Source organism: Peromyscus eremicus, chromosome 5, assembly GCF_949786415.1.
Source record: "Peromyscus eremicus chromosome 5, PerEre_H2_v1, whole genome shotgun sequence".
NCBI classification, from domain to species: domain Eukaryota; kingdom Metazoa; phylum Chordata; class Mammalia; order Rodentia; family Cricetidae; genus Peromyscus; species Peromyscus eremicus.
Window position 1 is genome coordinate 9,083,248 of NC_081420.1, and position 23,475 is coordinate 9,106,722.

General features: G+C 40.4%; 1 protein-coding gene across 6 annotated transcripts in view; it reads left to right on the forward strand.

Annotated features, from left to right (window-relative positions):
- The window catches only part of Uimc1 (ubiquitin interaction motif containing 1), an 88,058-nt gene extending 86,397 nt beyond the window's left edge, over window positions 1-1,661 (forward strand). For all 6 annotated transcript variants that reach the window (XM_059262878.1, XM_059262877.1, XM_059262882.1 and 3 more), the window contains 2 exons: window positions 309-351; window positions 1,216-1,661. In XM_059262878.1, the coding sequence (XP_059118861.1) occupies window positions 309-351; window positions 1,216-1,414 (242 nt within the window). In that variant the 3' untranslated portion in view covers window positions 1,415-1,661. The remainder of the gene's footprint in view (window positions 1-308; window positions 352-1,215) is intronic.
- Window positions 1,662-23,475: the final 21,814 nt, after the last annotated feature.

The following is a 23,475-nucleotide window of genomic DNA, read 5'->3' on the forward strand; positions in this document are numbered from 1 at the left end:
ATCTGTTTTGTTTTACGATGACTGTAAAAAGAGCCTGTCTCACATCCTGCTTCTAGATCACCAGGTTGTGAATCTCTCAGGTGGCAGTTTCCCCTGGCAGCCCTTATTGCCTGAGTCTAGATCTGAAGTAGATTTATTCAGAAATGATTCATTCAGAAGTGTTTACCTGCAGCTGAGCCTGTTGGATGCTAATGCTCACATTCCATTGGTCTAAGGATTGGAGAGCTGAGCTACTTGAATAGGCCTGATGAAAAGCACCAGACAATGAGAAGCTATGACTGCTAATGTTAGTACTTTTATCTCTCCAGGTGTAGAGGAAAAAACCAAGTCTTCAGAAGCAAGAGCCTTCAGGTAAGTTGGGTTATGCATGAAGTGTATTGTCAGCAGCTCTGGCAAGTGTGAGCCTAATGCTGGATTCTTTGTGTAGGAGTGATAATTAAAAATGCTAAAATAAAAATCACTGTAGAACTAACACAATTCTTTAACCTGATGATCCTGTTATATCTGGATTAAGAACTGGATGGATAGCTGTATTGACGTTAAAGTAAGTAGGGTTATGCGTTACTCTTTTCTTCTTTTCAATTCCCATCCAAATTCTAGCAGATTTGGGAATTTGGATCTAACTCCACAGTCTTTCCATGTCTCCATGGCTTTAGATTATGTGATTTACACAGTATTCTCATCTGTAAAAGCAGAATGCTTACAACTTACATGGCTAGAGTACTATAGAAATTATGTGTGCTAATATAATTTAAAGCCTCCACTATAGTGCATAGCTCATAATTGGTGCTTACCAGCTTCATGTTGAACTTGAAACCAGGCATGGTGGGACACGCCTTTAATCCCAACATGGGAGACAGAGGCAGACTGATCTCTGAGTTCATGGCTAGCTGGGTCTACACAGTGAGAAACCTCCCCCCCCTTTTTTTTTTTCCAATAAAGGCTAGAGAGATACTCAGGGTTTAGGAGCACTGGCTGCTCTTCCAGAGGACCCAGGCTCAATTCCTAGCATCTTCGTGGTGGCTCACAACCATCTGTAACTCTAGTCACAGGAGCTCTAGCACTCTCCTCTGTCCTTGAGGGGCACCAGGCATACATGTATGTGGTATACAACTATACACGCAGACATCTTTACACATAAAGAAAAAAATTTTAAAGAGCTGGACACACATACACACGTAATATGTCTCACTTGAGTTTTTTCTCTCTGTCTAGGATATCTTCACCAGAGGTGGAAGAGGCTAGCTGCAGCAGAGAGATGCAGAGTTCCCTACCACAGCTCAACTTAAATGAGTCTCCCATCAAGTCTTTTGTTCCTGTTTCAGAAGCCACAAATTGCTTAGTGGACTTTAAAGACCAATTTACTTTCCGGTCACGAACCAAATCAGGCAGAGGAAGGAGGAGAAAATCTTGACTTTCTTGGGACTGGAAGTTGACCAGAACCATTGTTGTTGGGTTGGTCATGTTTATTAATTATAGTGGTCTCTAGTTTGTTGTGAGAGTTTCGACCCTATCGTTTTCACCACCAGCACCCACTCAGCATCCTGATTTTTATGTTTTATAAGATCTTTTCAGACAATTGTGAACAGCATTCTGTTTTACAACAGTCTATTTGAATTTGCTTATAAATTTTAAATATATTTATCTATGTTTATATGAAATCTTGTTTCAATATATGGAGATTTTTTTCTTTATATTTCTGTTGTGAGCTTTGGATGAGGATATTTTAATTGAAGAGGTAGTTTTTCACTCATAAACTGTGTGTTCCTGAATGAATTTCATAGTTAATCTTTGGCATACTACCCACATTCATTTTAACTGCACTGCACAATTCTGAACATTGACTGAACCTGGCATCATTTTGGATGTACCAAAGATGTTGAATCCCACTACTTACTGTTATCTCTTTGATTCAGTGACCTATAAGTTCATCTTGCTCTACTCACCCAGTTAAGAATTGTAAGCCAGGAAAATAGAAATGTGACCTGCCATCCTTCCCCTGGAATTTTGTTTGTTTGTTTTGTTTTTGTTTTTCAAGTCAAGGTTTCTCTGTGTAGCCCTAGCTGTTCTGGAACTCACTCTATAGACCAGACTGGCCTCGAACTCACTGAGATCCACCTGCCTCTGCCTTTGAGTGTTGGGACTAAAGGTGTGTGCTACCACTGCCCAGCTTCCCCTGGAATTTTTAAGTGAACACTGTTGTATTAGTTCCTATGTAGTTTTTTTTCAAAGTAGATTTACCAGTGGGAGTACCAGGCACAGTTATCTGTTTAAACCAGATTTTTTTTGTTTGCTGCTACAGATCATGTGGCAGCAGCAAATTCTGTTTCAGTGGCAGTACTAGAGCAGTACACATTCTCCACAGTGTTGCCTGAGCCCTTCCAGTGCAGTAGAGAGGTGTGGTTTATCCTTAGTGCCCAGGGGACCCAAAGTGAGAGACTCCAATAGCAGAAGGAGCTAACCAAAGGAGGTAGTCAGACAAGGGTGTAGAAGAGCCAACTGGTGGACAGCTGAATGAAAGAAACTGTAAGAGGTAGATATCAACAGTACAGGATCTTAGACCAGGATAAACTAATATACAACTCAGATGCCTAACTTGTGATTCATCATATCTAAAGCTGTTTTTTATTTTAAAATGAAGATGAGATGTGTGCCACACTGGGGAATTCTTAGCTGGACTGGAAGACCCAGTACAGACATTAAGGACTATGTCATGCCCTTTGCACACAAACTCCTTGAGTTGTAGTCAAGATGGAAAATACCTGTTCCCACCACAGGCAATGTCTTGCTCTGGGTTGGTGCCAACACTGCGACCAGCATCACACATACAATTTCTTATTTTTTGATCAATCACCACAGTCCAGCCAATATATGTACTGTCATTTTATCCTCATAGAAACATATATATACATACACACACACACACACACACACACACACACACACATACACACACACACACACACACACACACACACACACACACATATATATCTCCTCATATAACCAACTCTGAGATGAGGAAACAGTTGAAGAGGAACAAGTAAAAGGACTGTATACCCATGGCTGTGAGACCAGTCATGGACTCTCTTCATTTCTAAAGAAAACCTTGGGCTTTTGACATCAGTACTGATGGTTTTCTTGTTTTTCCTCCTGGGGAAAAGTGTACCAGACATGTCCCATTAGTATAACCCTCATTTTAGATCTCTCATTAATTGGCCATTTAGGAGGTAGATCTCTGTAAATGCTGTAGTTTGTATTTCTATATATGAAGTCAAGGGAAAGTGCTGCTTCTAGAAAGAGATTAGCTAAAATTTGAGCAGGCTCTAGAGAATGTGGGCCATTGGCTAAGGGTATAGATTAGCAAGACCAGGAATTCTCGGCCTAAATGGGACTCAAGGAAAGAGAAGACCCCCCCCAACCCCCACAACTGCCTTCAGTGGGGACTGCTCATTTGTCCAATCTGTCATCCCTTACTGTAGTCTTGACAGTAGGTGCCTTAATCAAAGAGTGACAATTATGTCAGATCAACCCAAGTCTGCACCCTGCTTCTGAAACAAGTTACTCAGCCCTTCTTGGACTTAGTTTACTTGTCCGTAAAATGAGGGGAAAAATACTTAAAGTGTTCTCAGTATTAACAAAATGTTTATAAAGATGCTAAACACATTTGCTACAAATGTATAGTGGCAGCAATGAATTAGTGGCAGCAACTGTCGCTAACGTTACTCTACTTTTTTTTTTTTTGGTTTTTTGAGACAGGGTTTCTCTGTGTAGTTTTGCGCCTTTCCTGGAACTCACTTGGTAGACCAGGCTGGCCTCGAACTCACAGAGATCCACCTGCCTCTGCCTCCCGAGTGCTGGGATTAAAGGCGTACGCCACCACTGCCCGGCTTACGTTACTCTACTTTTGTATGTCATCAGTAGTATTGCAGTGAGAGGTGGAGGACCAGAGAGGTGGTCTGCAGCTGCAAGAGGAAACATTTATCTGAGGAGTGAGCACACTGGGCAACTACCCAAGACCCGTGAGCCACAGGAAGCCTGGATCTTAGACACTTAACTTTCCTGGGGCCTCTGGGTAGTTCTTCTGAAAGATTGCCAGCTCATGGGGAATTTCAAAGCTCCATGAATTAAACAAACTAGTGCTATAAACTGGGGGAGACTTGTATCTAACAACATCATAGTTGTGATCATTTTGTCCTTATCAGAGGCTGTACCTGACCCACTTTACCCAGGTACTTTCCCTTCTATAGACTGTATACTCACAGGGCTTTATTGAAAATACTTACAACTGTGTGTTGTAAGAAGGTGTCTATAGCACGAATCTTAAATGGTCTTTTTAATAAAAACAAACCCAAAGCCAGGTATTGGGGTGAATGCTGGAAGATCAGAGAAGCAGAACAAGCCACAGCCACCTCACCTTGCCAATTCCTCGCTGATCCTGTTTCCTCAGACTGGAAGCCTCTGAGTCCTCATCCAGAATGAATCTCAGCTGAACTGCTGCTAAAAGCCTAAAAGCTTAACCAGCTCTAGTTTCTGGTTTTCATGCCTTATATACCTTTCTGCTTTTTGCCATCACTTCCTGGGATTAAAGGCGTGAGTCACCACGCCTGGCTGTTTCCAGTGTGGCCTTGAACTCACAGAGATCCAGGCAGATCTCTGCCTCCAGAAGGCTAGGATTAAAGGTGTGTGTGCCACCATTTTCTGGCCTCTATCTAGTGGCTGTTCTGTTCTCTGACCCCAGATAAGTTTATTAGGGTGCACAATATTTTGGGGAACACAATATCACCACATTGCCCCTTTTTTGTCTAAAATTTAAAAAAAAAAAAAAAACTTATAACTAATACAAGAAAAACTATATCCAGTAAGTATATACAAGATATACAGTCAAGAATTATATTAACAATGTCTAGTCCATTAACATTTGACAGATTCAGATGAAAAACTCCTTGTATATATTAACAATGTCCAGTCCAGTAACATTTGATAAACTCTGACAAAAAATTTTCATTACTTATCCTATTTAAAACAAGTAGTCCCTTTTTAAAAGTAGATTCAATAATTGACGTTTTTATCTTATCATATCTTTCCAAAGGGGAAGGATGGCAGTGGCAGCGAAGGGTAAGAAAGGGTTTTTAGTATCAGCTCTTAGCTACTGCTCTGACCTCTTGGGCTTTTAACTCTGCATTTGGCTCTGTGTTTCTTATTTAATAAGACCGTTACATCCACAGGTGTCCCTTAGTTTCTGTTGGCACAAGCTGGAAGTGCCAAGAACTAGTGCTCTGGTGCAGCTCTTGGCCAATAAAAATAGAAGTTGGAGTATATAAGTAACCCATTTTCTTCATGTCTCAGGTGGAACAACTGAGATACATTTACTGTTTTCTCAGGGATCCTCTTGTAGAGTTGGACCATCATAGCACCCATAACAACTTAAATGTATGAACTGTCTTAGCTTCTTTTTCTTGCTATCTCACTTTAAAATTCTCTCATAACTAGGTATGAGTCCCTTACTTTTGGGTTCATGTAAGTACAGAGTTAGCACTTGCATGAACATGCAGCATTCTATCTAGCTTACTTTCATCACCCTAATTTCAGCTCTGTTTTGGAATCTTCTGAAATACAATATATGATTAGGTCTATTTCTCGGGAACCAAACCTGGAAGTAGACATCTTGACTCTACTTAAAAAGAAAAAAATCTGGTCATAGTGGCACATGCCTTTAATCCCTGCACTGGGGAGGCAGAGGCAAGTGGATCTCATAAGTTCAAAGCTGGTCTGGTCTCTGTAAACAAATGTTTCCTGTCTCAATTGCCCAGTCCCAAATAAACACACAGAGGCTTATATGAATTATAAATGCTTAGCCAATAGCTCAGGCTTATTACTAATTAGCTGTTAGATTTTAAGTTAACCCATATTCCTTATTTATGCTCTGCCATATGGCAGTACCTTTATTAGCATGGCACGTTCATTTCCTGCTCCCTGTGTCTGGCTAGCGACTCCTGACTCTGCCCTTCTCCTTCCTATCATTCTTAGTTTGGTCATCCCACCTATACTTTCTGCCTGGCTACTGGCCAAGCTTTTTTTTAGTTTTTCGAGACAGGGTTTCTCTGTGTAGCTTTGCGCCTCTCCTGGAACTCACTTGGTAGCCCAGGCTGGCCTCGAACTCACAGAGATCCGCCTGGCTCTGCCTCCCGAGTGCTGGGATTAAAGGCGTGCGCCACCACCGCCCGGCCCTGGCCAAGCTTTTATTAAACCAGTTTGAGTGACAAATCTTTACAGTGTACAAGAGGATTATTCCACAGCGGATCTCCATAATTCGAAGACAGCCAGGGCTATGTAGAAAAACCCTGTCATGCAGAAGTAGGTAGACTCAAGGAGTTCTGGCAGCACTTATTGTAAGCATGACTTATAGATGGGCCTTTCTATTCTGTTCCATGTTCTGCTTCAGTGAAACAAAGTTGAGAGACTAATCCCTGTCTAGACAGGACACTGTGTTGTAGGTGATGGCCATTTACCATTTTGCCCTCTCCAGCTTCACTTTTTACCTCCCTTTTACTGCCTGTATGGCTGGTTGGTGTCCAATAAATGTATAGCAAGGCTGATATCTACCATGTTTACAAGTCTAAAGCAAATCCTGTGGAGAAATTATGTGTTTTTTACATGGAATATTCAAACTCAGGGCCAGCAAGATGGTTCAGCAGGTGAAATGCTTACTACATAAGCCTAATGACCTGGGTTCAACACAAAGTCCTCTGACCTTCACATGTATGTTCACCGTGGCTTGTACTTCCTCCTGCACACTCATATCATATACCCAATAATAAAAACAATAACAAAAAACCCACCCAAACTTTAGACTCAGAAAAGTGAGAGTTTCATGAATCAGTTGGGAAAACAGGTTGAGTTTGAACCTAGGTCTGTCTGATATCCAAGTTCATGCTGTCTGTATTGTCTCTGATCTTCCATTGAGTCACAAAACTGAAGACTGGAAATTTGAGCTTGGGATGGTCTTCTTGCTTGTGAGTCAAGGAGACTTTAGCCTTAGGTTGATTTTAGCCTATGTGAATTGGGGAGAGGAAAGGGCAAGTAGTCAATGGATGGAAAGTTGGTGGTTACCAGTGGGAAGATGGAACATTGTGGACACTCAAGTTAGGAAGAGTACTGAAGACATGCACCAGAAGTGGGGAAGAAGTTGCTTGCCATTTCAAAAGCGCTAGACTGTTGTGGGAGGGCTCTTCAGTTTAGCAAAAGATAATGAGTACTTATTCCGTATCAAATCTAGAACCTGATCCCGAGGCTCTAAGGGTGTATAAGAAATGTGAGAGCCCACAGTTGAGCAGGTAAGATAAACACAGATGATTTTAATAAATACAGTAGTCTGGCTCCAAGCTGGGGTCAGAGCTGGGCCTAACTTGTTATGGGAGGGAGTCCCACCGCTGTTGATAACTGTAATTGAAGGGGAAATAGATGAAAAGGTTAGAGGCCAGTGGTTATCAGTAGGTCACTGTAGACAATGAACAGAGACACAACAGAAGCAGTGCAGTGCCTTTGAGAGAGCTGCAGGGCATATCCAAAGCATAAAGGGTGTGGAGGATGATTGTCTAGGGGCCTGCCTGCCTGGCTGTGGGCACTGTAGGCCGAGAAGAGCAAGCTCAAAGCAGGGAGAGCCTGGCCTTCCAGCCCAGTAGTGATATTCTAGTTATGCTGTGTTTGGCTCTCCCCATTCTACAGTTGTTTCTGATGGCTGAAGACTGCACTAAGGGGTGTTGAGGGAACCTTGTCAGGACTTGACTTTCCCTTGTTGGTCAGTGGCCATCTGGTGTCTGCTTGAGTGTTGCTGGCAAGTGCTGTGCCTCTACTACAGACAAGACTGGCCCAAATGTTCAAATCTCAAGACCTTCAGCCTTCTCCACTGGCCTTGATTTAGGAGGTCTATGGCACACCCACTTCCTGGTGAAATGAAAATGGGACTTTAAGAATCATGGACAAGATGTCATGAAAATTACCTCCAGGAGCATATCCCCATGTTGACTCAAGAGACTGCAGCTGTCATGAGTCACAGCTAGGCCTTTCACATTCAGTTCCATACTCTCCCTCAACTAAACAAAGTTAAGGGACCAGAGCCTCAGACTCAGCAAGGTGCTATGTTGTAGATGATGGTCAGTTTGCTTTCCCCAACACCATTCTTGACTATCTTTCATAGCCTCTATGTCTGTTGGTATCCGGTAAACTACAGGGCTGTGCCTTGCCATGTTTATAGGTCTGATCACAGCAAAGCTGCTACAGAAGCCACCTCTGCTCGTCTATGTTTTGTGGAGGCCTTCACTAACTGGGTAATAGTGTGACTGCTAATGTAGTAGCCTTAAGTTTTAGTGCGCCCACCAGTTTGCCTGAGTTGTAACAGGCACTTAGAAGCTGCTTTTGTTAGGCATTGTGTCTAACTCCCGCTTTCTCTGCATGGGCATGCTAATTACTCAAGGAGTATATGTAGCTGGAGAATTTGTCTCCAGCTCCCACCAAGTCCCGCCAGTCCCAGAGCCCACTTATAAAATAAACACACAGACTCTTACATTATTTAAACTGCTTGGCCATTAGCTCAGGCCTATCATTGTCTAGCTCTTACTCTTATATTAAGCCCATTTCTATTAATCTATACTTTGCCACGTGGCTTGTAGCTTACTGGTACCTTACATCTTGCTTAATCTGGCGGCGGCTCCAGCCCGTCCCTTGCTCTGCCTTCCTGTTCCCTCAATTCTCCTCTCTGTTAGTCCTGCCTATACTTCCTGTCTGGCTACCGGCCAATCAGTGTTTATCTATACAGAGTGATATCCACAGCACTTCCCCTTTTCTTCTTTTTCAAAAAGGAAGGTTTTAACTTTAACATAGTAAAATTACATATAACAAAACAATTATCGAGCAAGAATTACAGTTACAATATTAAAGAAGGTATCCTATCTATCTTATATTTGTGAGTTTAAGGTTTTATATCTAACTTATCTTTTATCATAACTAAGGAAAATTGTAAGTATCTAGTCTTCAACCACATCAAAGACCTCAGAAGGATATAATACTACCTGAGAAATGGGAGACGGATGCAAGCAACTTTCGGAAGTCTTGCAGGGTAGACAGAGACAGCTGACAGCCTGGTCAGTCATCCAAAGTTCTCTTGTAAAGTTGGGGCATCTGTCTTCAGCCCACAGGCCTAGAGTCTCTCAGTCACTTTTCTCTGTGTCCTGTAGAATGTCTGGCAGTTTCCTCTGCAAAGCAGGAACCTGAAGGACCATTTTGTCAAGCAAAGTTCAGTGGTCACCTTCCTATGGGTCCTGCATGTCCAGTTGATCAAGCAGTCCAGGCAAGAACAGTTTCTTGCCCAAATGGCTGTTTTTGCCAAGGTGAAGATAAACTCCATATGGAGTGTCTTCGATGCCCATCCTCTTCTCTGAAGTAAATCAGTGCTGCCAGGAGCAGACATGTCTCACTGTCCAGAAAGTCTAAATTTTTAAAGTATTTTAAATGCCATATTATGCTGATATTTTATTTGTATTAAAATGTTATTTGTATGTTAATAAATAAAGTTGCCCGGGGGTCAGAGCTATTAGCAAGCCATAGGAAAGCAGGGCAGTGGTGGCGTACACTTGTAATCCCAGCACTTGGTAGGCAGAGCTGGGTAAGTCTCTGTGTGTTCAGGGATACAGCCATTATTGGATACACTTGCCTTTAATCTCAATACCAAGCAAGGAAAACCTGGAGGCCTATACAGACAGGCCGTGACGAGGCGGTCATGTGGTTGGGTTTACAACCAATGAGAAGGCAGAACAGGAACATTATATAAAGACTTTAATACAGGGGTAGCTAGTTCGGAGAGGTAGGACCACTGCAGGAGGAAGGGTAAGGTTTTAGCTCTTAGCTCTGATCTCTTGGCTTTCTTCTTTGCATTGGTTCTGTGTTTCTTATTTAATAAGAAGGTTGGTTACATCTACAAATGGCGCCCAACGTGACAAGAATCCATTAAAAACCGCTTGGCTTGGCTTGGCGGCGGGTCCGGTTTCCGGCCTGGGCGGCCCGGCTGCCTAGCTCGGGCCCAGGCCTGACTGACCCGCTGCTGGAGCTACTTGCAACTCTCTCTCTCTCTCTGGATTTACACCTCGAACACCAGGTGGCTGTTTTGAAATTCCCTGGGATTCTACTGTTCTACCCAGGCTTGGTAAGTCAATTAACATATCTATTTAAAAGAGATTTTTTTTCTACATTAAAAAAAAAAATGGGCTTTATGTATACATTGGAAGAAAATTGGGCTTTGTTTGAAATTTTAGGCACTCTGACAATGGAACAACTATATGAAAAGATTAATATTGATCGAATTATTCAGTTTATTACTTTTCTTATCCTCATTTTACTATTTAAAAAGATAGTCAATTTAAGTGCCAGGATAACAGTCTTAGAAAAACTTGTTAAACCAGTAAAAATGAATTATAGAGAAATTCAAACTCAGACAGAAGAAATAAACAGTGAAGTTGTTTCAAAATTGGATCATAAGGTTACGGAAAGAAAGCCAGTTTTCACATAATCACCCTTAATTTATCTGGTAGCCGTACAGCAGCTACCTGATGAAGAGAATGAACAAAATACTTGGGCTCCAGTTAAAATGTTAGACCTACGAAGATTTAAGGAGGCAATAGCATCTTATGGCATGCACTCCCCATATGTAAAGCAAATGTTAAACACCTGGTCAACTTGTAATAGGATTATACCAAAGGACTGGCGGGAATTGGCACAGACTGTTCTTGAACCCGGACAACATCTCCAGTGGAAAATGTGGTTCAATAATGAGGCTAAAAATATAGAAAAACAATGGAGGGATAGCGGAATACAAGTCTGCCAGGATCAGCTTATTGGAGAAGGCCAATATGCTTCAGTAGAAACACAATGTTTATATGATGTCCAAACCCTAGTTCTATGTCAAACGGCAGCTTTGAATGCATGGGACAGAGTTGAAGAACCAGGAAAAAAAAAAAAACTGAGTCATTTACAAAGGTTATACAGGGCCCAAAAGAATCTTTCACAAATTTCTTACAAAGATTGACTTCAGCAGTAGAGAAAATGGTCCCGAATTCAGAGGCTAGTCAGATAATAATTGAATCTTTGGCCTTTGAGAATGCAAATGCAGCATGCAAAAGAATAATCAGGCCATTAAAGGCAAGATCTGCACCTTTGGAAGATTGGATTAGAGATACAGTTAATGTTGAGGCTTATGACCATGATGATATGTGGGTAGGAAAAGCAATTTCAAAAGGTTTGAGCAATGTTAGATGTTTTGGATGTGGAAAGCAAGGACATTTGAAAAGGGATTGTAAACAAGTCATTCCTAGAAATAATGTTTCTTCAAGGAATACTGGCAACAGAATGTCCCTTCCTTCTGGAGTATGCAGAAGGTGTGGTAAGGGAAAACACCGGACCAACGAATGTAGATCAACAAGGGACAGACAGGGTAATCCTCTGCCTTGAGCTTCGGGAAACTCCCAGAGGGGCCTCAGGCAGGCCCCCACAGTAAATCCAGTTCAAACCTTTCCTGCAGTTGTAGAGGAAACCCCTACTCAAAGCAACTAAATAACCAAATGTCTATTGGAATAAATCATGTTAGTCGAGATGATGAAACAGAGAAAATAGGAAATTCAGGAAAAAACATAAAGAAAATTTTTTGGCAAACTTCTATTAATGAACAAAGACCAAAACTAACAATAAAAATAAATGGTGTTTTGTTGTCTGGTCTGGTAGACACAGGTGCTGACATTACCATAACTGCACCAGAATTTTGGCATCCAACTTGGTCTCTTCAGGAGGTAAACGTTCAACTGTTAGGAATTGGGACATTATCTCGAGTGAAACAAAGTGCAAGATGGCTTGAATGTATAGGTCCAGAAGGACAGAAAGGAAAATTAAAACCATATATGGCTAACATAGCTATGAACCTGTGGGGTCGAGATTTGTTACAACAATGGATTACTCAGATTAATATCCCTCCAATCTCAGAAACAAATCATAAATTAGTACATGTTTCTGAGAGAAATATTAAAAGATATTATTCTAATGAGTGCTCACCAGCCATCCATGTCATACAAGAACAGGGCACAACTGATAATTTTCCAAAAACACCAACAGCTCTACCTTTAAAATGGAAAACAGATAAGCCTGTATGGGTTCAGCAATGGCCTTTAACAACAGAGAAACTCCAGGCTTTACAAGAGCTGGTGGAAGAACAGTTAAATGCTCATCATATTGAAGAATCAACCAGCCCTTGGAATTCTCCTGTATTTGTTATTAAAAAGAAATCTGGTAAATGGAGAATGGTAACAGACCTTAGAGCAATTAACAAAGTAATTCAGCCAATGGGCTCTTTACAATCTGGAATTCTTTTGCCTACTCTGTTACCAAAAGGATGGCCTCTCATAGTTATTGATTTAAAAGACTGTTTCTTTTCAATACCGTTACAAGAAAAAGACAGAGAAAGATTTGCTTTCACAGTGCCTACTTATAATAATTCTCAACTGGTTAAAAGATTTCAATGGAAGGTTCTCCCACAGGGAATGTTGAATAGCCCAACTTTGTGCCAATATTTTGTAAAACAGCCATTAGAAGTGGTACGTAAAAAATTTCCTAAATCTATAATTTATCATTATATGGATGATATTTTATTAGCTGACTCAAATGCAGATACTTTAGAAAGAATGTTTGAAGAAGTAAAGAAAATTTTGCCTTGCTGGGGATTACAAATTGCTCCTAAAAAGATACAAAGAGGAGATTCTATTAATTATTTAGGGTATAAAATAGAACTTCAAAAAATTAGACCTCAAAAGGTACAAATTAGGAGAGATAGACTACAGACTCTTAATGACTTTCAAAGATTATTTGGAGACATTTCTCATCTAAGAACTATTGTTGGGGTAAAAAATGATGAACTGAATAATTTGTTTAAAACCTTAGAAGGTGATAAGGACTTGAACAGTCCAAGAGAATTATCACCTGAAGCTGAAAAAGAATTGGCCTTGGTAGAAAAGAAAGTACATGAAGGGCACGTAGATCATATTGATCCAAAGCTGGATTGCATTTTGGTTATTTTACCTTCTAGGCATTCTCCAACAGGAATATTAATGCAAAGGGAAGATATTATATTAGAATGGATATTTTTACCAAATAAAAAATTAAAAACTTATGTGGAAAAAATCTCTGACTTGATTTGGAAAGGAAAATTGAGACTTCGTCAATTAGCAGGAATAGACCCAGCAGAAATTGTTGTACCTTTAACTAAGGAGTGTAGCTTGAGTTTTCCTGCCTGGCCCACAGTCAGGACAAATCTCTATCACCTGCCAGTCCCACAGCCATCAGACCCAACCAAGTAAACACAGAGACTTATATTGGTTACAAACTGTATGGTCATAGCAGGCTTCTTACTAACTGTTCTTACAACTTAAATTAATCCATTTCCATTAATCTATACCTTGCCACATGGCTCGTGGCTTACCGGCATCTTCACATGCTGTTTGTCATCGTGGCGGCTGGCAGTGTCTCTCTGACTCAGCCTTCCACTTCCCAGCTTTATTCTCCTCCTTGTTTCACCTACACTTCCTGCCTAGCCAATGGCCAATCAGTGTTTTATTTATTGACTAATTAGCAACACATTTGCCATACAGAACATCCCACAGCAAAGGAGGATATTGAAAAATTATGGATAGAAAATGAAGCTTGGCAAAAAGCTTGTAGTAATTTTTTGGGAGAAATTAACAGCAAATATCCCAAAAGCAATAGAATTGATCTTATAAAGAGAGCTGATTGGATCTTGCCTCGAATTGTGAGGAAAAAACCCATATCTGGAGTTTGTACATTTTATACAGATGCCAACAAACAAGGAAAGGCAAGTTACAAATCAGAAAATTTAAGTAAAGTGGTTCAAAGTCCTTATAATTCAGTTCAAAAATCAGAATTGTATGCTATTCTGTTGGTATTAATGGATTTTTCAGAACCTCTCAATGTAGTAACTGACTCTCAGTATGCTGAAAGAGTAGTATTACATATTGAGACTGCAGAAATTATCCACGATGCTTCAGAATTAACTTCATTATTTATTCAATTAGAAGATACAATCAGAAAAAGGAGTCATCCTTTATATATAACTCACATCCGATCCCATACTGGTCTGCCAGGCCCTCTAGCACAAGGCAATGATGAGATTGATAAATTATTGATAGGAAATGTGCTGGAGGGCTCAGAATTTCATAAAAAACATCATGTAAATAGTAAAGGTTTAAAAAAGGATTTTTCCATAACCTGGCAACAAGCCAAAGAAATAGTAAAGAAATGTCCTACTTGTTCCTTCTACAATCAAACGCCATTACCAGCAGGATGTAACCCAAAGGGTACTCAGAGGAATGAAATCTGGCAGATGGACGTGTTTCACTTTGCAGAATTTGAAAAATTGAAATATGTACACCACACTATTGATACTTATTCAGGATTTCAATGGGCAAGTGCTTTGAGTTCTGAAAATGCTGATTCTGTAATCACTCATTTGCTAGAAGTTATGGCCATTATGGGTATACCTGCACAAATCAAAACTGATAATGCTCCATCATATGTCTCTGTTAAAATGAAACAGTTTTTTGCTTATTATAATATAAACCATATTACAGGTATACCACATAATCCTACAGGTCAAGCAGTTATAGAAAGATCAAACAGAATTCTAAAGGATGTGCTAAATAAACAAAAAGGAGTAACAAAACCCTCCAGAAATAGACTACATAATGCTCTATTAACTTTGAATTTTCTCAATGCCAATGAGAAAGGAACAACAGCTGCAGAGAGACATTGGATAATAGAAAAAACTACAGAATTAAATCAACCTATATACTTTAAGGATGTGCTGACCTCAGAATGGAAACCAGGATATGTATTACATTGGGGATGAGGTTTTGCTTTTATTTCTACAGGAGAAGATAAGCTGTGGGTACCATCAAAATTGATAAAGGTTCGATTTGAACAAGAGAAACCTTTTAATTAGAGGAGGTGATAGTTCATCAACTATCATGAACATCCAATTTAAACTAACTTACACCAGTAACGTATGCCTTTTCATTTAATCAGATAATAACTTGCCAAAAAAGGAACATCCCAAAAAAACCTTGGGGAAAGGTTTTTGTTTTTGTCTTTTAGGAGAATGAAGGTTAAGGAATTTGAAGAACGCTGGACAAATGAGACAACTGAAGAAAAGGGACAAATCGTCTATCCTAAGAAACAGAGTGAAATGGCCTATGGGTATGTTATCTAAAAAATTTTATGTCTTCCTAAATGTTTGTTTCTGCTTTTCTTTAAAGATTTAACACTATTTAACTTCTAATAGTCCCAGTTCAATTAAAATTTAAAGCTGACTTTGGAGTTGGAGAATGGCTCGCTCCTTCTTTAAACTCAAGCATGTTGTTAAAAGGAAAATGCAAACTCCCTGTATCATGCCAGAAGAAAAGAGCCATCTTCTGCTATGGGACAGGAGAGAAGCCAAATTAATTAAGGGACTATTCTATTACTAATCTCAACTCTTTGATTCTATTCTGATTCTTTAAACTTTTCTTAAAGTATGAAATTTATATCAAAATTTACAAGATTAATATATATAGATATATATACATTTTAAACTTTGTTAAGACATAAATGGTCATATAGAGTACTAACTAATTCTAAAAAGCCGCATATATAGTCTTAGTGTTCGAGTCTCTTATCAGTTTTTTGCAGGAAATCACGGTCAGGCCTAACATCAACTGAAGTCTCCAGGAAGAAGATGGGGCCCCACAACAACAACAATTCCACGTGGACAATAATAACATCACTAAGCTGACAAACATCATCTACAGATCAGCTTTGAACTACAAAGTGTTCAGAGCAATTTTGAGAGAGCTAGCTGAGATGATCCAGTCTCAAAGACTACTTGAATAAGGATTTGAGATAAACCCTGAACTTTGGCATTATATACAGACTGGATAACGAAAGATATATCCTTTCCTAGAATTTGACAATTAACCTAAAATTTTTCTTTTCAGGATAAAGATATCTTCGCCCATACCCAGCAGGAAGCAATTTCAAGAATACGACGCCCACATTCCCAAAGAGGTGGTGTGGGGCTGGTGGTTTTTTTTTTTTTTTTTTTGGTCTTTTAATGGGTTTTGGGTCTGGGATAATTTTCATTGATTAGGGGGGTTGGTTACAAGTTGTTGTCAAGGGTGAGGAAAAGGGCTAAGCAAAGGAGATTAGATTTAAGGTTCTTATTAAAAAAAAAGAAAGAAAGAAAGAAAAGAAAAATGTAAATACTTTACATTGGATTGGATTGTTTTATATTGTATACAAATTATATATATTGAAATTGATATTATTAGAAAATGCTATATGTATATTTCTAATTGTACCGTTCATTTAACAATGTAATGCAATTTTCTGATCCTTGAATGTTGTTATTACCAACTATTAGGATATAAAGAAATGAAAGTTAGTAGTTAGACATTATAATAGAACTTGTAGTTATATTAGGTATGTTTTCAAGATTGAGTAGATATATTTTAGATAGACAGGTCATCTTCAAACCCTTCAGAGGTCTACAGAATATGGCATTTAAAATGTTTTAATAACTTAGAAAATTTTTCTTTTTTGTTATGACTATGAGACATGTCGGCTCCTGACAGTACCAATCTACTTCAGAGAAAATATGGGCATTGAAAAAACTGCAATTGGAGTTAACTTTCATTGTAGCAAAAGTTAGCCACTGGACAACAAAGTATCCTCGAATCAACTGCTGACAAAATGGACAGACAGGACATGAAACAAAGGACTACTGATTCTTGTCAAAACAAGTGTGGTTATGGCTTTATCAAAAGGCATCTTCTGAGGCCAGGACAATATGGCACCATCCCTGAAGTGGCCTTCACAATCCGGGAAAGGTACAGTGCCCTTTTCTTCGAAGGCAGCTGAACAGGCAGTGGGCCGATGGCTTCTGATGTGCAATGGGGAGGTAGCTGAAACAGTTATTCTTGAAGAGTAATTAAGCTCACACCTCTCAACAGAAGAATGGCATTTAATAGAGGGATGTGGAGAAGAACGGGATGCTGAAATGAAGCCACATACACACATAGCCAAGAAGAATGGACAGCTGAATTCAAAAAAACATCAACAATTTCCAGAATTTAAAATCCTGAATCATGACATGACACTAGTGGAATTCAGGTATTTCTGGTATATAGACTGCTCTCACCCAATGTGAGGTTGAACTGTTGACCTTGTGTACATTCTACTTCACAAATGAGTCTGTCAGATACGCTAAGCCTATAGGCTGAAGATGATGCCCCAACACTGTGGAGAAACCTCAGATGATTGTCCAGGCAGCTGGCTGTTTCTGTCAACTCACAATTTTTTGGAAGTTGCTTGCATATACTTCCTGTTTTTATTTTTTTTTGTTAGCTAATACTATTTCCTTCTTGGGTCTCTGAGGGAGTTGAAGATTAGTTAGTTATAGTTGACGATTAATTAGGATAGAAAGTGAATTAGATACAATAGAATAGATAATGAAATTATTTTCTCTGAATTTGTCAAATACAAATGAACTAGACATTGTTTAGGTATTTATTACTTGTATATATTGTATATAGTTATTGTACTTTTGTATATAGTTTTTCTTATGTTAGTTATAAGCTTTTTCTTTTTTCCTTTTTATTAAAATAGAAAAGGGGAAATATGGTGATATTTTATTTGTATTAAAATGTTATTTGTATGTTAATAAATAAAGTTGCCCGGGGGTCAGAGCTATTAGCAAGCCATAGGAAAGCAGGGCAGTGGTGGCGTACACTTGTAATCCCAGCACTTGGTAGGCAGAGCTGGGTAAGTCTCTGTGTGTTCAGGGATACAGCCATTATTGGACACACATGCCTTTAATCTCAATACCAAGCAAGGAAAACCTGGAGGCCTATACAGACAGGCCGTGACGAGGCGGTCATGTGGTTGGGTTTACAACCAATGAGAAGGCAGAACAGGAACATTATATAAAGACTTTAACACAGGGGTAGCTAGTTCAGAGAGGTAGGACCACTGCAGGAGGAAGGGTAAGGTTTTAGCTCTTAGCTCTGACCTCTTGGCTTTCTTCTTTGCATTGGTTCTGTGTTTCTTATTTAATAAGAAGGTTGGTTACATCTATACCATATTCTGTAGGTCTTTGAAGTATTTGAAGATTACCTATCTATCTGAAATATATCTATGTATACCTAGAAGACTTAACTAACATGGCTACAAATGATTATCATAGATGACTAATTATTAATCTATTTCTTAATTATCCATTACAATTTTAAATGAGTTACATAAACATAATACCTCAAACAAGAGTAGAAATATACACACAGTATAACAAAATCAACTTTAAGTTTGTATCAATAAACTAAAATTTATACCAATGTAAAACATTTTCAATATAAACTAAAATCTATACCAATGTAAAACATTTTAAACAAGTTGTTGCTCTTTAAAAGTAGGTTCATTAATCTACCCTTTTATCCTACCATCTCTATATCCTATATATCTATATCATATCTCCTTTTCTTTTTTAGAAAGAGATCGCATTTATAATCAACCTGTTTTAAATAAAAATATTGGTTTTTCTCTGTCCCACACCAGAGGGCTCTTCTGATTTGGGACACAAGAATCTCTTAACCTTTTTTCTTAGCAATATGTCTGGGTTTAGAGAGAGAGTGAGCCAGTTCCATCTCCAAAGCCAGCTTGGTATATTTGGGAATTTGGACGTAGCTTCTCTTACTACTTCCTGCTGGAAGGGGACGCTGTATCTTATGGGGACACAAAGAAAATTTTAGGATTATGGAGTAGTCTGTGAGGGTGTATCGTCTGAGCCAGTTGCCTTCAAATCGTTCTGGATGTTGGATCATCTGGGCCATGGTGTCATCGGATACCTTTCAGGTGGTCTTGGCTGGTCAAACCTGATGAATCTTAATCTGGAACAAATCCATAGCCTCTGGCTTTCTGTGGAAACAAAAGCAGAACCTCCTTTCCAAAGCAACATATCCTTACATCCAAATTTTGAAGTCAAGGTACCTTTAAAGTATGCATTTTGGCATAACTCAACAGCTTTTACAATCAAATGCTTTTTTTCAGTTACGAATATCAAAGACAACATAATCCAGATTTTCTGTGTGATAGCCATCTTTATGTGGCTTATTATCTTTACTGTTTCTTTAAAGACTTTATTTTTAAAAACTATCTATTCGTTTATATAACTGTATATATTCCTTTTTTTTCTCTTTCAAGCCTACGTACATTTTTACATACATTGTAAATTATTCCATCTGAATCAGTCTTATTGTGAACCTATTGTTTTAAACTGTAGCATTCTAAGACTGAAATGGCACTGTGGCTGCTGGCTTTGCCCACTTCAGCTTCCCAACATGGCGGTGGTACGTTTTCCGCCAGCTCTGGGAGCCATCAACTCTCAGAAATAGTGGGTCTATGCTTCTATCAAAGCAGCATGTAGCCCAGAAACCTCTTTTTGTTTTGTACTAGCAAAGGCTAAATTCACCACACAGCTTAATGTGCCACTTGCAGAGGCCTCATTCCCACCATACTGCAGGTTGAGCGTGCACGCCAGGAACCCGCCATGTAGATAGTAGCTCAAACATGCAGGCTGCCGCTACTTGAAAGAGACAACTAGGAACTGTTTTTAGCTCCGTTTTAGAATCTTTTTACTCAGGTTTTAGGTGGAAACTCTTGCCAACACGTTGGGCGCCATTTGTAGCTGGAGAATTTGTCTCCAGCTCCCACCAAGTCCCGCCAGTCCCAGAGCCTACTTATAAAATAAACACACAGACTCTTACATTATTTAAACTGCTTGGCCATTAGCTCAGGCCTATCATTGTCTAGCTCTTACTCTTATATTAAGCCCATTTCTATTAATCTATACTTTGCCACGTGGCTTGTGGCTTACTGGTACCTTACATCTTGCTTGTCCTGGCGGCGGCTCCAGCCCGTCCCTTGCTCTGCCTTCCTGTTCCCTCAATTCTCCTCTCTGTTAGTCCTGCCTATACTTCCTGTCTGGCTACCGGCCAATCAGTGTTTGTTTATACAGAGCGATATCCACAGCAAGTATATATCTCTCTAACCTAGTGGTTCTCTACCTTCCTAATGCTGCAACCCTTTAATACAGTTCCTCATGTTGTGACTCCCAGTCATAAAATTATCTTTGTTGCTACTTCATAACTAATTTTGCTACTGTTATGAATTGTAATGTATTTTTTCTGATCGTCTTAGGCAACCCCTATGTAAAGGTTGTTCAACCTGCAAGGGGCCACGACCCAGAGGTTGAGAACCATTGCTCTAACCTCTTTCTTCCTTCAAGACTGAAGGCACAAAATTAAGTCATTGTCCTAAACCTTCAGTCATCTTGTATCTAGCAACAGCAAAGTCTCACAGGATAACACCTCCCTCTCAAACAATAATGACTACTATGATATAGAAGCTATACCCCAAAGCAGACCTTCCAGTAGAATTCAGACTGGCCTCCTTGGATGAAAGAACAGCTTATCAAAAGACTGACTACCTTGCAGGATCAGAGCTGAGAGTGATGGGTGGAACCATACCTTGATCAAGACCGCTAAATTATGCATATCTCTTGACCTAATTCTTTCACTGTTTGAAGATAAAGCTCTTCTAAGTACCCTGAAGAGAATCCTGGAGGTCACTGGGCCCCTTTATCTGTCTCTCTTCCAAATGCACACTGCTTTTCATTATTACTCATTTCTTTAATTGATATATTGGGAGTGGCTGAACACACACACACACACACACACACACACACACACACACACACACACCCCTGTGGTTACAAAGTGAAGATTGTTGCAGTGTGCCTAGTTTCCTACATTAGTGCCCCAAGATTGCATTTCAGGGAAATAGTTAAATGGAATAAGAGTGTAGTGACCAGGAGCTCCACAGAAGCTTAAGAACCCCATCTTCCAGAAGGGGAGACCTGCAGACAAACCCCTCACTCCACTTTGCCTACAGACTGGGCAAAGGCTAGACTCGCTGGTCTGGCTGTCACTTCTTTGGCCAAGTAGCCCACCTATGGGCATATTCATGAGGCTCTGAGAGCTGTAGCCAGTTCTCTGAAGACACCGGTCTGTATGACCATCGGCTGCATGCATGCTCTCTTTGTGAAAGGACCTCTTCAACTTGCCCTGCTCACTCTTCTGCAGAGTCACGATGGCCCTTCCTCTTAGGTTCCCACATTGCTTCTTACACAGTTCTACTTGCTACATTTTGAACAGTTGCCTGTTGCAACCGCGTATTTCCAGGCTGGTCTCTGCTTCTTCCAAGGAACTTACCACTTCAAAACTTAGACTTTATAAAGCAGCAGACCTCCTGGCATTGCAGAGAGAATGTTTTGGAATCCTTAACAAAATTGGGGCCTCCAACTTCCTGTAATAATCTTGATTGTTTGTAACATGGTCCTGCCTGCCCCGGGCTCCTCTTAGGGCAGATTTGTAGGGAAGTGCACTTTCCTGAATTAGCATGTGTCTGTTAAATGGTGGCTGAAGAAGAAGGTGGGTGGAGCTTGGGGAGTTTATAGTAAGTCATCCCCGAGTTTCACTTTTGAGTTCAGTCCAGGGTCACCACGGTCCTCATATTTGGGAGAAGAGCTGAGACCGGAGGAAGGTAATCAACTTCCACATCTCCCAGGTAAGCTCTTCTTCTAACTGCTGCATGCCTTATCCCAAGCCCTCTTCCTTGGCATATCCTATAGCTAATGGAGGCTAGAAAGACTATACCACTAGTCCTCAATGGTGATAGCAGTACCCAGACTCAGGAAGGGCCTCTAGGATGTCATGCAAAAGAAGCACTCACTCCATGTCACTGATTAAGTTCACACATGGGCAGACTTGGGGCTGGTTCTGGTGATGGAGGAATGAAGACATGTCTCTCACTCTAGGGAGAGATAGGCCTGAATGCATTGACCTAGAGTTTAAATACTGGGGTTCCTCGGAGGGAGCTTCATAGTCTGCCATGTGCTGAGTAAATGTTGAATGGGTGAGCAGATGAGTAAGGGAATGATTATGCTAGCTGGGCCTTGAACAAAGGTAATTGCTTCAGGTGCCTCTTCATATCTTTTAACAGACTATTTCAATGTGTGTCCTCTTCTGACGGATTGGGAAACTAAGTGTTGGTATATGTAATTTAGGAGGGATTTGTCAGAAATAAATTTTTGGTTTACCAAATTACTGCCACCTTTTGAGACGGGGTCTTACTGTGTGGCCCAGGTTGTCCTCAAACTCATGATACTCCTGCCTTAGCCAACCAAGTGCTGGGTTTGCAGGCATGAGCCCCAGGCCTATATTTGCCCAACCCTGTCCTGGTATCGAAGATACAGAGGTGACTCAGACATCACAAGGTTATGAGGCTAGCCCTCCAGACTGGGGAACAACTTCAGTGAAGACTAAAAAGTGGAAGAGCAGGAGTCGGTGTGGCTGGAGTTTGAAGTGAGGGGTAGGGAAAGGAGGCTTAGGGTAAGTGCACATGAGGGTCCTGCAGTCCCACCACAGTGTTCTGCTGTGTGCAGGGGAGCCATGAGTATGTGAGCAGGGCAAGCTTTGATCTGAGGAAGCAGAGGTATCACTCAGGATTGTTGGAATAGTCTGTGGTTGTAGGGACAGGAAAGAGAAGACAGGCAAGAAAGTTCTTTCTCAGAGCCCCAGTTAGGTCATAAGTGACTGCTCCCTTCCAAGCAAACCTCCTGATGCTTCTAGTCAAGCAGGAGATAGATGTGTGGGAGAAGAATGGGGAAATGAATCTGCCTTTCCTGAGTTCAGGGAACCTCTCCCCTAGATAGTGTGTAGGTCCTTGGTTGATTTGGAAGCCCTGGCACAGAGGTTTTAGTGGTACAGGGGTCGGGAGAGGACACTCTGGGTTTTGTTGTTGCGATGAAGGGAGAGTGCCCAGTGGACTGTTGTGCCGTCTTGACCTGTCTACTGGATTGTCCTTCTCCTTCACATCTGCATGGCATCAGAGCTACCACAGGTTCCCCTAGGATTGGCTGGGACAGTAGGAACAGTAGTGGTAGTAGCTCAGCTAAGCTGAATACCTGACATTTCTACAGACTCTGATGGTGTGACAAGGTTCACTAGCTCCTGTCATTATACTTTTTTCATGTGTTTGAGAGAGAACTGAGAATAATCGAGTTTCAGTTCAGATTCTACTAAATGGATGTAAACCTGCACTCTAAACAAGATCTTGTTCACTTTTGTTCCATGTAGCCTTCTGGCAAATTGATCCTCATTCCACAGGTGAGGAAAATGTGCCTCAAGTTTGGGAGGTCTGGTGCAGCCATCTTGCGGAGAACTGGGGTCCTGGCTCCATTCTGCTTCACTGTCCTGTCCAAAGTCCACTCACGAA